The sequence below is a fragment of the Leptopilina heterotoma genome, unplaced genomic scaffold (assembly GCF_015476425.1).
Source record: "Leptopilina heterotoma isolate Lh14 unplaced genomic scaffold, ASM1547642v1 Lhet_34, whole genome shotgun sequence".
NCBI lineage: Eukaryota > Metazoa > Arthropoda > Insecta > Hymenoptera > Figitidae > Leptopilina > Leptopilina heterotoma.
In genome coordinates, this window is record NW_025111027.1 from 326,162 (window position 1) to 342,978 (window position 16,817).

Sequence of the window (16,817 nt, forward strand, 5' to 3'; positions counted from 1 at the left end):
ATAACCTCAAAGAATAAAAAAAAATTGACCCTAAAAGTTTTAAATCAACCAAAAATTTGTATTTTTAAGTCCTAGTATCACGCTGCTTTATGTTTTTTGGGTCGCTGAAGCTGAAGTCTGTTTAACCCCATTACTACAGAGTTTTGCCCCATCACGTCAAGGTTTTGAGATAACCTTAAAAAATACAAAAATTTGAACCTATTTGTAATTAAAAAAAAATTTATTTTAACGTCTAAGTTAAAACATTATGTTTAAGGGGTCGCTGAAGCTGAATCTGAAATCTATTTAACCCCATTACTATAGAGTTTTGAGATAAACTCAAAAAAAAATCCAAAAATTTTTTTGATTTGATATTTTAGGGTCATTTTTTTGAGGTTCCCACATAGCACCATATTTTGCGGGAAGCTAACGGGTAACTAACCATGTTAGCTTCTATAGTTAACATAGTTAGCTTCCCGTTAGCTTCCCTGGGCCTATAAATGTCCTACGCTTTTTAGTTTTCCGTGTTAGCTTGCAGAAAGTTATCTAAGAAACTTTTCTGAAAACAAGTAGAGAAAAGTTGGTGAAATATTAAATTGTTGGGTCAGAATTTCTCAAACGGATCACCTAAAACTAAAAAATTTTCTTTTTGAACTAAAATAGTTTTTTTTTGACTCTTAATATCGTTAAGAAGAATCCCTGAAATTATTAAGCCAAAAAAATATTTTTGTAAAAGTTATTAACAATTGAATTTTTTAGTACTGCTTAATTAACAAATTTTTTTCTCGAGTACCAGTTGACGGATTTTAAAATTAAAATATTGGTTTTTTTCGTCTTGAATTGCACTATTTGAATATATTTTTTGTTTTTAAATTTTTTTATTTTTAATAATTTTTTATATAATTTGTTTATAAAATGTTAATAAACAAATATGTTCTTTACGTCCTAACAAAAAATTAAAATTGTATTCTATTCCTTAAATGTCTCCGAGTGTAAAACCGTTTCGAAAAAAATGAGCCTTAATTAGAAAAAAAGTTATTAATTAAAAACTGCAGCTGTGTAGAGCTTTATATGACGATAAACTCGCCTCGCGCACATTGGCATTTTTTACAATTTACTGTTTAAAATTGTCTGGAACCTACAAATTTTATCGGATTTTCATAAACTTGGTCTTAAGTTAAGGGGGATAAAATTTCTAAAAGATCCCTCTAAACCAATTTTTGAATTTTAAATTGTTTATATTTTTTTTGTTATTCAAAGTTAACAATTTACAATATTTTTAGAAAAAATCATGTTTTTTTTTTATTTTTTCATTGCAGATGATTGGCATCAATTGAAATTAGTCCAGCATGACCACCAGACAAATAATAATGTATAATACAATTTATTTAAATTGTTGCAAACAATGTTAATTAACAAATAGACATTTTTTTTGTAAATATTTTTTTTTTGCAGACAAATTTATGTTTATTTATTTTAAGTAATCTATGTCGATTTTGGTATAACATTATTTTGAATTTAATAATTACCATTGTCGTTAAACAATTAATTAATTTATTAATTATTTAACAATTATATGAACAATAATCTAGTTATCAATAATCAAGTAGAGCTTTACATGACTTTAAACCAGGGACCGTCACGGAAATCAAATTTTGATTTCGTTACGATATTCCAAAACAAAACGAAATTATTAATGTATTTTGATTTTGATTCGGTAACGAAACAAAATTTACTTCCTATTTTGATTCTGATACTGTAACGAAACAAAATTTACTTTCTATTTTGATTCCGATACTGTAACGAAACAAAATTCACTTCCTATTTTGATTCTGATACTGTAACGAAACAAAATTTACTTCCTATTTTGATTCTGATTCTTTAATACTGCAATTCGGTTTTCTTATAGAAACAGAAGTCGATTCGAATTCTATTTCAGATTTCGTATGTAAAAACAATATTATCTTCTGATATATTTGACATTTGCAACAAAATTTAGGTCCAATGAGACTTATACATGCGCAGTAGTATTTTATCAAAATTAAAACAAAAAAGAATTTTGATTTTGATATTGGAATCAAAACTAAATAGAATGGAATTTGGATTTTGATATTGGAACCAAAACGAAATAGAGTGGAATTTTGGTTTTGATATTGGAACCAAAACGAAATAGAGTGGAATTTTGATTTTGATATTGGAATCAGAACTAAATAGAGTGGAATTTTGATTCTAATACCCATATCCGAATCAAAACAAAAGTATTTTTTAATTTTGTTTTGATTCCGTGACGGTCCCTGCTTTAAACTCGTTAAAATACAAAAAATAATTTTTCTTTTTGCAGAAATAAGCCAATTATTTGTTTAAAAAGTAAATAATTTGTTTATAACAAATGTATTTGAGGGTCCCTATCAAAGAACCGGTTATAAGTTTTTGAGACTCAAAATTCTCGACTTCTAAATAAAAAAAGGATTTAAAATTTTAACTTCTTGAAAACATTTTGTATTGGTATAAAGATTACCCAAATGTTTCTCAAAGAATTGGGATTAAAAACAGTTTAATTTTTTATTTACAGGGCAATTATTTCGAGCTTAAAAATCTTATAACCGGTTTTTTGATAGGGACCCTCAATTGTTTATGCTACTAAATTTTTAAAGTTTTTGAAAGAATGTACATATTATATAAACATTTTATGTTTAAAAAATGCCTAAAATGTTTACAATTGTCAAAGAAACTTGATTATTGTTCATAATAATTGTCAATAACAATAATAATTTTTAAATTTAAAATCATTTTTTACTAAAATCGACATAGATTACTAAAAAAAACATAAATTTGTCTGCAAAAAAAATTTTTTTTTATAAAAAAGAACCATAGTTATTTATTTGTTAATTAACATTATTTGCAACAGTTTAAATAAATTGTATTATACATTATTATTTGTCTGGTGGTTAACAATGGTAATTATTAAATTCAAAATAATTTTATATCAAAATCGACATAGATTACTTAAATAAACATAAATTTGTCTGCAAAAAAAAATTATTTGCAAAAAAAATGTCTATTTGTTAATTAACATTGTTTGCAACAATTTAAATAAATTGTATTATACATTATTATTTGTCTGGTGGTCATGCTGGACTAATTTCAATTAATTCCAATCATCTGCAATGAAAAAATAAAAAAATAAACATGATTTTCTCTAAAAATATTGTAAATTGTTAACTTTGAATAACAAAAAAATTTAAACAATTTAAAATTCAAAAATTGGTTTAGAGGTAAAGTGACCATATGGAAATAGTGTCAATGCGGGACACCCGCTTATTTATATGATTTAGTAAACAAAAAAAAGGTCATTTGTCACAAGAAAATAGAAAAATAGAATTGAAACAAAGGCTCGTCTTATGACATTTACATATTTATATTATGCTTATTTTGTAACATTGAATCACATATGTTTCCGACGATTGGATTTTTCTTAAAATATCACGAAGTCTATCTCTCTCACACTTATATACGCTACTATGTGCTAACCTGTAGATGCAGGATATTCTTAACTATTTTCCGGGATATGCAGGACATTTTATGTCAAATGCAGGACGTTTTGCGGGACGCTAGCCTTTGCGGGACAAAGGGGAAAAATCAGGGACAGTCCCGCACAATCCGGGACGTATGGTCACTTTATTTAGAGGGATCTTTTAGAAATTTTATCCCCTTTAATTTAAGACCAAGTCCATAAAAATCCGATAAAATTTGTAGGTTCCAGACAATTTTAAACAGTAAATTATAATAAATGCCAATGTGCGCGGGGCGAGTTTATCGTCATATAAAGCTCTACACAGCTGCAGTTTTTAATTAATAACTTTTTTTCTAATTGAGGCTTATTTTTTTCAAAACGGTTTTCCACTCGGAGACATTTAAGGAATAGAATACAATTTTAATTTTTTTGTTAGGACGTAAAGAACATATTTGTTTATTAACATTTTATAAACAAATTATATAAAAAATTATTAAAAATAAAAAAATTTAAAAACAAAAAATATATTCAAATAGTGCAATTCAAGACGAAAAAACCCATATTTTAATTTTAAAATCCGTTAACTGGAACTCGAGAAAAAAATTTGTTAACTAAGCAGTACTAAAAAATTCAATTGTTAATAAGTTTTACAAAAAAATTTTTTTTGGCTTAATATTTTCAGGGATTCTTCTTAACGATATTAAGAGTAAAAAAAAACTATTTTGGTTTAAAAAGAAAATTTTTTAGTTTTAGGTGATTCGTTTGAGAAATTCTGACCCTATACGTATTTTTTAGTTCTTTATATGTGACCAATTATATTTGGCCTATTTTTAATAGCTTATAAGTCTGAAAATATTGAGTTTAGAAAATAGTTGAGCCTCCGGAAAGTATAACCACACATAAAATTCTGACGCCCATTGAATTAGCATGGCGGTCAGAATTTTATGTGTGGTTATACTTTCCGGAGGCTCAGTTGTGAAAGAATGAAAAATTTAGTTTTTCCTCAACTTTTAAAAACTTAAAAAAATCATTTTTTTAGTTTTAATTTTTAAAAAGTTATTGTTTTATAAACAAAATAATTTTTTATTAATTTGGACACGATTAACTTTTATTTATTTATACTTGACAATATAGAGAAGATTTTTCAAATAGTTCCAAAACGGACCTGTTGAGTTCAAATAAATTTTCAAAAATCGCTTGCAAGCTGCACGAACTGATTACTGAATTTTGAATTGTTTATAATTTTTTTGTTAATTAAAATTAACAAATTATTAATGTATATTTTCTTAAAACTAGCTCCTCCGACGTCCGCAAGCGGCCGTCTACGGTGCTAGTTTTTATATGTCCATTGTCCAAGTCCATTATTTTATTAATAATAATATTCAAATTTTTTCAATTAATAATTTGCTTATTTATATTTGAAATGTTGACGTTTTTTTGACAATGCAAAATAAGATTTATTATGAGTACTTTCTCTTAACAAAAATAAAATTTATATATTCGTGCTCTTTTTAAATAACATACGACTGCAGCGCCACCTTCACATGTACAAACAATTTTAAAAACACCCTTCTATTAAGATTTTACATTCTCATTGCCCATTCTTTACTTCGATACTTTTCGATACATTCGACCTTTCCACTCCATGTCTTTTCTAAGAAAGGACTAACATTTCCGTCGGCCGCTTTTTGGTCGACTGTGTTGCTTCCGTTTTTCCATTCAATGTAATTTTTACTTAAAAATTTTTACATGTAATTTAGAATTTAAAACAAATTTAAAACCATGATAAAATGGGGGACTAACTCTGCTGGGGCTCGAAACCCAGGATCGCAGTTAGTCACCTTTTATACATAATTCCCTTTTTTGTCCCCTTGAATTAATAAAATAAAGAAATAAAATTGATAAAATGAAACTTAAACATCTTTTTATATTATTTCTCAGAGGCTTTAAACTTAGAATTTTTTTCTTAAAAGGTTAGGGGAGAATTGGGTAGCCCCGGACAGCAGATATCTCTGGAAACTCTTAATTTCTAATATAATAATGTGTTTTTACTATTGAAATAAATTATAAATGATACTTAATACAGATTAACTTTTATTTTTGAAATGTTGACTCAGTTTTTTTATTTCCTATTTTTAAAAAACTTGAAAACTAAAAAGCTTTAGTGTTCGGGGTTACCCCATTCTCCCCTACTTATTCAAATTTTCCTCGAACATTACAATTACACGAAGAAAAATCTATTACTAAAAGCGCACAGATTCTACTGGATTTCTCTAAACCTTTTTCACTAAATTTGAATTAGCGAAACTTCACTGATTCCCAGTGTTATAAGTATACAACAGATTCCAATTAGCTATGTGGCAATGAATCAGTGAAATCTGCAAAAGTAACAATTCTTAAAAATTTCACTTCGGACATAGACAATTCGTTAAAATTAATTAGTCGTATCACTGACATGTCTTTAAAATGCCAATTCGTATAAATGGCATTTCGCCATAAAGACTGATCGATTAAATGATATTTTGTTAAAACATCAGTTTGGACAAATTCAGTTTGGTCAAATGAGGTTTGAGAAATAATCATTTGCCTCAAAATTTGTCGGCTTCTGTTTATTTCTCGACATGAATATAATAATTGTAATTAGATGTAACCTTTGCATGTAACGAAAGAAATTGATGTAATAAAATTTTGAAAGATTAAGTTATACAATTAATTAATACTATAAATATATTTAAAAACCATTTTATTTAGTTTTTTTAAAGACTCTTTTGTATTAAATAGTATACCAAAAAGCCCGGCAAGTTATGTCAGTTTTAATTAAGTTATTTTTATTAAATTGTATCAGAATTACATATGTATGATTTGAAATAAAACATTGTCATACATATATATTTACTAAATCTGTATCGATTTGTTAAGAAAATTTCCAAAGAATAAAATAATGTATTGCTTCCTGCAAAAAGAAGCAGAGTAATTCCACGCCAAGTGATCATAAGAATTTTCGATGATTTTAGCAATATTAAAAATACTTTCTAAATTTGTTCTTATATATACATGGAACAAAAATGTATAACAGTTTTTTCAAAAATTTCAAAATTTTTTGAGTTACCTCTTACTAAAAATTTGATCGGTTTTTCAAAAAAGGCACATAACTTTTTTTCTTGTTAACCGATTAAGATCATTTTTTTTGGAAAATACTCATAATAAGAAGTACCTACTTTAAAGAAAAAAAAACTTTTTTTTGCCCCAAGAAAATGTCAAAAAAAAAATTTTTTTGTAAATATTGTCAATAAAGTAAAGAATACTTCCTGTAAATTTATTTATGAGACAAAAATAACTTTACGAGAAAAGAAATAAAATGTATAGCGCGGCGTCCCTGAAATCGTACAGTATTCGATTATGGCGGCGCAAGTTTTGTTTCAAATCACTCTACAGATCACAATTCTTTACCAAAACGCTTTTCCTTTTTTTCTAAATCTTCGTAATTAAATTCTCCATCGATTTCTCGATCCCTATTTTTAAATTTTTGTTTTTAAGCATTTTTTAAATAACAATAAAGTATTAAAAAATCATAAAATATATTTTTTTAGCTTTATTGATTAAGAAAATTAACCAAAAAATCTATTAAAATAATGTTTGATTGATAAAAAATAAAAAATAATTCAATTAAACATTGTTTAAACAATTAATTGTTATTTTTTATAAACTGTACTTAGGCCTAGAAATTACTAGTTTCTTCTCAATTTTGCAATTTTCATGAGTAATATATCTACTGAAAATAAAAAATAGAAAATTATTTATTAAAACATTGTTTAAACAATTAATTGTTTCAATTTTTTTCATAAACTGTACTTAGGGTAAGAAATTTCTATTTTTTTCTCAATGTACTGTTGTCATTTTTTTATAAGTTTCATTTGGGTTCGAAATTTCTAATTTTTTCTCAATAGAGTAGAAGGGGGTAATGTAGTGCACTTTTCTTTCGAAGACTCCTGTGGTCGCAATTTTCAACCAATTTTGATCAATAAGGACTCGTTGGAAAGACAATGCTTCTAGCTACATTTATTGTGTACATTATTTTTTTATACACTACCGTCGGGAATTATCGGTACGGCTGTACGCGCACGGCCCAAAAACATACCAATCATTAAATCAGGATTTTTTTGTAAATACAAATGTCAAAAAATTAACAAATACCTATATAATTCGAAAGATTATTAAATTCTACGATTAATGATACATAACTGAAAATTTTAATGATTTATACAAAGATTGCAGCAATCAACAAATTTGACAAAAAAAATTTTAAAATAAAATTTTTTTGGAAATTTTTTCAACGCACATTTTCTAAAAATTGTAGAAAAAATTTGAAACTTCTATAGGTGTGATCATTCAAGTCTCATCTTTAATTTAAGACCAAAAGATTTTAAAAATCTTATTCGGTTCGTGAGATATCATTATAAACGTCCGAGCATGTTTTTTGACAAATGCAGTGAATTAGTCGATTTTGAACGGTTTTAGGCTGAAAATGCTCTGCCGTTTATAATGATATCTCGCTAACCGATTAAGATTTTTGAACTCTTTTGGTCTTAAATTAAAGATAATACTTGAATGATCACACCTATATAATTTTCAATTTTTTCTACAATTTTTAAAAAATGTGCAAGGGTTGAAAAAATTTCCAAAAAAATTTTATTTTTTAAATTTTTTTGTCAAATTTGTCGATTGCTGCAATCTTTGTATAAATTATTAAAATTTTTAGTTATGTATTATTAATAGTAGAATTTAATTATCTTTCGAATGGTATATTTGTTAATTTTCTGACATTTGTATTTACAAAAAATCGTGATTTAAAGATTAGTATGTTTTTGGGCCGTGCTCGTGCTACCGTGCCGATAATTCCCGACGGTAGTGTAGATGTAGATGGAGCTTTTCTATATCCAAAAAACTGAAGGCACTTTTTTCGACATTCTAAAATTTGTGGGGCAAAGTAGTGCACCACTTTATTAGTGAAATAAAAAGCAGAGAATATATTATAAACGATTTTATTTTATTAGATATAATATTAGGAACATAAGAAACTTAAAAAACTATAAACAAGTAGTGATGCTCACGAGACGAGATTTTGCATGTAAAAACCGAGACGAGATCGAGACTTTTCATGGTATCATCTCGTCTCGTGGACAGCACTATAAACTAGAGATTTCTTTGGTCCTGTGTTAGATAAAACTGAAAGAAAACTGCAAAAATTTGCAAAACGCAAACATGGTTAAATAATATCTACATATTTACGGTACTCTGTATAATTGCACTACATTGACCCCAACCCCGTGCACTACAATGCCCCCAAGCACTTTCTTCACGTTGACTTCAATGATTGTAGGACAAAAGTTCCAATTTAAAAGTTCCAAACCAGAAGTTCCAATCCAAAAGTTCCAATATGAAAAAGTTCCAATAAACAAAATGTCCAATTTAAAAAAGTTCCAAAGTGAAAAAGTTCCAAAATAATAACTTCCAATATCAATAATTTCCAAATTTGAAAACACCAAAGTACACAAGTGCCAACGTGAATATATTTAGAAATAAATATAAAAATTTAATACATGTAAATAAATAATGCAATCAGTAAAAATATATAAAAAAAAATCGAAAAACACATAAAAAGCAGAAGAAAATTAAAAGGTTATGTTATGCCCGATATTTTTTAAGTAATTAATGATATCATCATTTTGAGCGTATTCGTGGTGTTTAATCACAATGTTGTATATTCTGTCTTCTATCTTTTGACGACTCGGTGGGCGAGGTTTTTTAATTTTTTGGCCAAGATTAAGTTGGGTTAGCATAGTCTCTGTTTCCCCTTGCTCTTTTATTATTTCCAACAGAAAGTTATATAAGCTCGGATGATTTCGGCCAACTACTATTTGAAATCTGTTATGCCATCCTAAAAGAATTCATGTTTTTTATTTTAAATGTACATACGTACAAATGTAAATACATATGTACCTTCAGATAAATTATTTGTGCGATGACGCTTTTGAAGGACGGACTCGTACTGATTCCACAGTCTAGGGGAATATCTTGGTAAAACAGCTCGTCGTCGTCCTCTGGCTGCTATACCTTTAAGGTATGTTTGTTCGAAGTATGTCGCTATGGGCATAAAAGTGTCGGGGACAGTCTCAATAAAATTGTCAAAATCTGTAATCACATTCTCTACAGGGACAAATGCTAGGGCACACATCATATGACTCGCATTCCTGATACTCCTATCGTTTTCGTCGTTATAGGCTTCTTGTAGACCTTCCGCTTGGATACGTCGAAAAATACTTTGACGCAGGTGAAAGAAGCAAGCAATAACATTGTCTTCGCCAAAATAAAGTTTTAATGCATTAATTATCGCCACTTCGAAGTCGGTCATGACTAAAGTTTGAGTCAAATCCACTGGGAGTCCAAATGTTGATGCCTCATGAAGAACAACTTCAAATACTTTTGAGTAACTGGTCTGATTTTTATTTTGCAGAAGTGCATAAACGTACGGCAATGCAAAAACTTGCTCTACGCCATTAACAATTTGTGTAATGGAGCCTAGAATCGCAAAAATCTGGAAAAGTCAATTTATAATTTATTTTTGTAGGATTATAAAAAAAGAGTTATGGAATTTTTCGTTCAATAGTATACCTGTGTAAATATTTCCGGAGAAGTCTTAAAAGTTCCGTCGACAAACCACATTTGTGATACCATTAGAAGTCGTAAATTTTCACGTGTTGAATATGAGGCATTCCATTTCAAAACGACCCCCTTCGTAAAGAATTGCCAATGTAAGACAATTTTTAAATGAATATTTCTTCCATTCTGTAGAACCAAATTACTTTTTATATTAGTGATTTCGAAAGTAGAATTTCTGAACTTTCTGATAATAAAAAAATATATTTTTTTAATAATTTAATTTAAATAGAAAATTGAGTTTAAAAGTTAAACTTTGAAAAATCTCAAAACACGTTACCTCCGATTTTAATAAAATTCATATCAAACGAAAGCTTGAATATTCTTCTTTTTATTTATCAAACGATAATAATGGACATTTCAGTGGATTTTGAGAAAATAATTAAATTTCACAAACATTTCGAAGGTTATTATGCATAAATTGGGAAAAACAAATGCCGCCCTATTCTTAATAAATGGTTTTCTCAATATAACCTTCGAAATGTTTGTGAAATTTAATTATTTTCTCAAAATCCACTGAAATGTCCATTATTATCGTTTGATAAATAAAAAGAAGAATATTCAAGCTTTCGTTTGATATGAATTTTATTAAAATCGGAGGTAACGTGTTTTGAGATTTTTCAAAGTTTAACTTTTAAACTCAATTTTCTATTTAAATTAAATTATTAAAAAAATAAATTTTTTTATTATCAGAAAGTTCAGAAATTCTACTTTCGAAATCACTAATATAAAAAGTAATTTGGTTCTACAGAATGGAAGAAATATTCATTTAAAAATTTTCTTACATTAGCAATTGTTTACGAAGGGGGTCGTTTTGAAATGGAATGCCTCATATATAATAATTCGTCCACCATCGTTACCGTAATTTGCATCTTCAAACGAATCATATAACAGAAAAAGCTGTTGCGGTTCAGCTCCAGTAAAGCGAAATTTTTGTGGAATTTCCCTCAAATCCTCAATATTTCGAGGATTGGCAGGCAGATCTCTTATTCGCTGACGTTGAACAATTTTTCGTAAATTATCTCGATCAGGCATTCGAGCCAGAACACCATCAGGGACATTTTGTACTGTTCGAATAATTTGAATTGGCGCCGTTTCCGGATGATCAACTGCTTTTCTTTTAAGCCCACTAACAACTTTTAAAGCTTCGTACTCTTCTCTATCAGGAGCGTGTTGATGTTCAGAGTCTTTCGGACCTCTCCGAACTTCAACTCTGCCAATAATATTGTAATGTCCCAAAATCGTAGCTCTGGCTGAGCATTCCTTTTTCTTTTTACAGGAATAATAAACAACACCATTCCCCGGAGAATGTCGCAAATATAAAAATCCATCAATATATAAATATCTTGTTCTCCCCGATATGAACACTTCCCCCATGTTGTATACGTTTATAAAAAAATTAAACAAAATATATAATATAAAAATACAGGTTACAACGACGTTAAACGTCAAATGAATTGAAAAACTGAATAAACATAAAATTCACATAGCAACATGTAAACAAAATAGTAGAATGCCGTGAATATAGCATGAAAATGTTTCCAAACTCGAAGTTTGAATTTTACAAAAAATGTTTGGAAATAAAAATAATTGGAACTTTTGGCTTTTGGAAGAAATAATTATTGGAACTTTTGGCTTTTGGAAAAAAGAATTATTGGAACTTTTGGCTTTTGGAAAAAAGAACTATTGGAACTTTTTGACTTTGGAACAAAGAATTATTGGAACTTTTTTTCCCTGGAACTTTTTTTTTGGAACTTTTGTCCTCCTACCACTTCAATATCTCAATAAAAACCAAATTAAACGTCAAAACAATACTAAATTCGTGTTCAGAAGTAAATTTTACATGGAAAAAGCACTTACCTGATACTTTTTTAACGAGCTTTACATTTTCTTCAAGGGGCCATTCAAGTATTACGTAAGCATATTTTTCAAGTTTTTAGACCCCCTCCTCCCCCATGTAAGATTTTTTATATGCATTAGCGCCATTTTTTCTAATGGAAATAAGCAATAGCTAGACCCCCCTGCCCCTTAAATGCTTAAGTAATACTTGAATGGTCTCCAAGTCACTAAAAAACGGAAATATGGTTTCGAAATCTAGTGTTTTTGAAGTGACGCCACAACTTCTTTTAGAAGAAGCACAATAAAGCCAAAATGATATACATTAATATACTTTGATACATTAAACTTACCATACCAACAGCAAGTAATTCAATTCATTCGTTTAGTCGGTAAAGCCAGTGCACTACATTACCCCCGGCACTACATTACCCCCCTCTACTCTACAATCAATTGAAAAGTTAAAAACTATAATCTGTTTAAACAATGGTTAAATAATGAATTTTTAGTATTTCTATTATACTTAAGTGTTTATGTTATAAAAAATTGCGTATATAAGAAAAACTAAGAATTTATAATTTTTACTAAAGTAAATTGAAAAGTAAACAAAATAAATAGTTGAAACAATGTTTTAATAAATTATTTTTTATTATCAGTAGATATATTATTCATGAAAATTGCACAATTTAGAAGAAACTAGTAATTTCTAGGCCTAAGTACAGTTAAAAAAAATTACAATTAATTGTTTAAACAATGTTTAATCGATGGAGAATTTAATTACGAAGATTTAGAAAAAAAGGAAAAGCGTTTTGGTAAAGAATTGTGATCGGTAGAGTGATTTAAAATGAAACTTGTGCCGCCATAAGAGAATACTGCACGATTTCCGGCAGGCCGCGCTAGACATTTTATTTTTTTCTTGTAAAGTTATTGTTTTCTCATAATTAAATTTACAGGAAGTATTTTTTTCAAAAAATGTTTTTCGGGCAAACAAAAAAGTTTCTTTTTCTTTAAATTACTTCTTATTATGAGTATTTTTCGAAAAAATTATCTTAATCGGTTAACAAGAAAAAAAGTTATGTGGCTTTTTTGAAAAACCGACCAAAATTTTTAGTAAGAGATAGGAAACTCAAAAAATTTTGAAATGTTTGAAAAAACTTTTATACATTTTTATTCCATGTATATATAGGAACAAATTCAGAAAGTATTTTTAATATTGCTAAAATCATCGAAAATTCTTATGATCACTTGGCGTGGAATTGGTCAGCAAATTTTTTTGGCTGATCGTAAAGAGAAAGCAAAATGTTTTTGTAATAAATATCTGTATTTATAATAATTCCCTGTTGCTTATTATTTAAAGTATTTTGAAGAAATGCTTATTTTTTCTTTATGTATTTATATTTCTAGAAAAGTAATCATTTGGAAGGAACTGGGTGAGTGGATAAAAATCTACGAACACACAAGTCACGATTCGTCTGTGAATTCAATAGCTTGGGCACCACATGAGTTCGGATTAATCCTTGGATGTGGCAGCTCAGATGGATCTATTTCCATTTTGACAAATAACGGTGATACTTGGGACACTCAAAAATTAGCTAATGCTCACACAATAGGTTGCAATGCTGTCAGCTGGTGTCCTGCAATAGAACCTGCATTTGAATCTACAACTGGTCATCAAAGAAATCCTCTTGTTAAAAGACTTGCAACTGGAGGTTGTGATAACTTAGTAAAAATCTGGAAGGAAGAAGGAGACAAATGGGTCGAAGAGAATAAATTAGAAGCACACAGTGACTGGGTAAAGTGCATTTCATTTCTTTAGACAAAAATATCAAACTAAGGCTTTATTACATTTCCCAAATGTGGAACCCAATTACACTACCGGTCAAAATTGAGAGACCACTCATTTTCAGATGATTGAAAAACATTTTAAAACATAAAATGTATGGAAACTAAAATTTTTTTCTTTTTATTTTTTAAAAGATGTTAAAATTTTGAAAAGAACAAGATCTTTTAGAAGTCATTTGGCTAATATTTTATTTAGATATTTTTAAAAAATCGTCATTTTCAATGTTTTACAAAAATTTGAACAACTTCTAAAATAATGAACGCTTTTTAATAATCTTAGTCTTATTTTAAAGATCATTTGTTACACTATAAGAATTACTTATAGGCATTAACGTGTAATTTTTTTCTTAGAAAATGCAGGCTGTCAAACACACCGTGCAGAAAGATGAGTTTTATCAACTTTCATTGTGGCAACTTTTTGTTACAATTTTATTATTCTACAAAGCTTCCTGATAAAAATGCTGCTTTGATGAAAATTGTAACAGCAAATTCTTCAAAAATATTAGAATATTTTTATAAATTGCGATATATAAGTAAGCGTTGAAAATAAAATCTTACATATTTGTATACTGTCGTACAAAATAAAAAAGTCTATAACTGTCATCGATCGTACATCGTTATAGTTCGGTAAAATATTTCGTTGCTTTGGGAAAAAAATGAGAGCTCATTTATCAAAATTTTTAAATAACAATTGCGGCAGTTTCTTAAATCAATCTGTGTAAGGTTTTATGATTTGCACAGTAAAAAGTAATTTTTTTAAAACTATCTGGAATTAATCAAGTCTTGAAAGTAATGACAGATTTCATTTAAACTCATCGATTTGCGTGAAAATAAAGATAGGCAATCTGGATTTGCAGTTCTAATTTTTTATATTAAGTATGCATCTGCTGATTTTGAACATGATTACCTTAAATTTAGCACATTCTTTGGTGATAATCACTATGCTTTGCTCTTTAAATTCAGTAAAAAAATATGATTTGAAATTAAACAAAGGCTGTCTTAAAAATGTTGCATCATAAATTAAGGTATCTTTCATGGCTAAAAATAAGACCTTCTTTTTACTGTGTGTTTGTTTAATTGTATGAAGGGGCGCATGATTATTCCCCAAATGTCATTTTTCCGAAATGTCATTTTACCGAACTGCACTTTTGCGAAAAGCCAATTTTGCGAAATGTCACTTTTGCGAATTGTCATTTTTTCGAAAAGCTATTTTTGCGAATTGTCATTTTTGCGAATTGTCATTTTTGCGAATGGCCATTTTTACGAATTGTCAATTTTCCGAAAAGTCATTTTTGCGAATCGACATTTTTACGAATTGTCAATTTTCCGAAAAGTCATTTTTGCGAATTGTCATTTTTACGAAAAGACATTTTTGTGAAATGTCATTTTTGCGAAAAGTCATTTTTACGAATTGCCATTTTTGCGAATTGTCACTTTTGCGAATCGCTATTTTTACGAATCGCCATTTTTACGAATTGTCAGTTTTGCGAAAAGTTATTTTTGCGAATTGTCATTTTTACGAATTGCCATTTTTGCGAATTGTCACTTGTGTGAATCGCTATTTTTACGAATCGCCATTTTTACGAATTGTCATTTTTGCGAATAGCCATTTTTGCGAAAAGTTATTTTTACGAATTGTCAATTTTTCGAAAAGTCATTTTAGCGAATTGTCATTTTTGCGAAAAATACAATAGTGAATTTATAGGCCTACAAGTTTTCTATTGTATTTGTCGCAAAAATGACAATTCGCAAAAATGACAATTCGCAAAAATGACTTTTCGGAAATTTGACAATTCGTAAAAATGACAATTCGCAAAAATGACTTTTCGGAAATTTGACAATTCGTAAAAATGGCGATTCGCAAAAATGACTTTTCGGAAAATTGACAATTCGTAAAAATGTCGATTCGTAAAAATAGCTATTCGCAAAAATGACAATTCGTAAAAATGGCGATTCGTAAAAATAGCGATTCGCAAAAGTGACAATTCGCAAAAATGGCAATTCGTAAAAATGACTTTTCGCAAAAATGACATTTCACAAAAATGTCTTTTCGTAAAAATGACTTTTCGGAAAATTGACAATTCGTAAAAATGTCGATTCGCAAAAATGACTTTTCGGAAAATTGACAATTCGTAAAAATGGCCATTCGCAAAAATGACAATTCGCAAAAGTGACATTTCGCAAAATTGGCTTTTCGCAAAAATGACTATTCGCAAAAGTGCAGTTCGGTAAAATGACATTTCGGAAAAATGACATTTGGGGAATAATCATGCGTCCCTTGTATGAACTAGCTATTCTTTAAATAGTTGTCAACAATATCTAAGTCTTTTGGCAAAACTCATAAAGTAAATCTAGGAAAAGTGTGCTGCCCTGGCGGTAAAAATCAAATAAGGGGGGAAAAGACCAAATCGTTTTAACAAATGAACTGTTCATTTGTTTAAAGTCAAAATAGCATGGTATTTTTTTCAAATTATGTTACCAATAATATTGTAAATAATTTTCTTTCATAAGTAATCATTTTTTTATGTTATAAACAAATTAAATTAACAAATTGAATTGTCCATTTGTTTATAGTCAAAATGACATCTTTTTTTAAGCGTTTTAAAATTATGTTACCAATAATATTTTTTTAGACATTTTTCATATGTTCAGCTGTCAATAGTAAAGTAATTCTAAAGCCATTAGAAGAAAAACAAATTTTTTTCTACTATAAACTAGCGAGCTATTCATTTGTTAATTTGAATTAAATTAAAAGTTGTTTTAAATTATTAAAAAAAATTTTTATTGTCGAAATATCGTTTTTATTTTTCATATGCTAATGCTCATAAGATTTAAACAATGTCGAGTAGAAACAAATTTTTTCCAAATATATGAGAATAAAAGCTATTGAAGTCATCCCTGGTTAAAAAACCGGACAGATTTCGGACTA

The 16,817-nt window shown here is 28.3% G+C and overlaps 1 protein-coding gene across 10 annotated transcripts in view; it reads left to right on the plus strand.

The window, feature by feature from the left end:
• The window catches only part of LOC122505077 (protein SEC13 homolog), an 84,288-nt gene that overhangs the window by 32,314 nt on the left and 35,157 nt on the right, over positions 1-16,817 (plus strand). For all 10 annotated transcript variants that reach the window (XM_043616508.1, XM_043616505.1, XM_043616506.1 and 7 more), the window contains exon 3: positions 13,451-13,838. In XM_043616508.1, the coding sequence (XP_043472443.1) occupies positions 13,451-13,838 (388 nt within the window). The remainder of the gene's footprint in view (positions 1-13,450; positions 13,839-16,817) is intronic.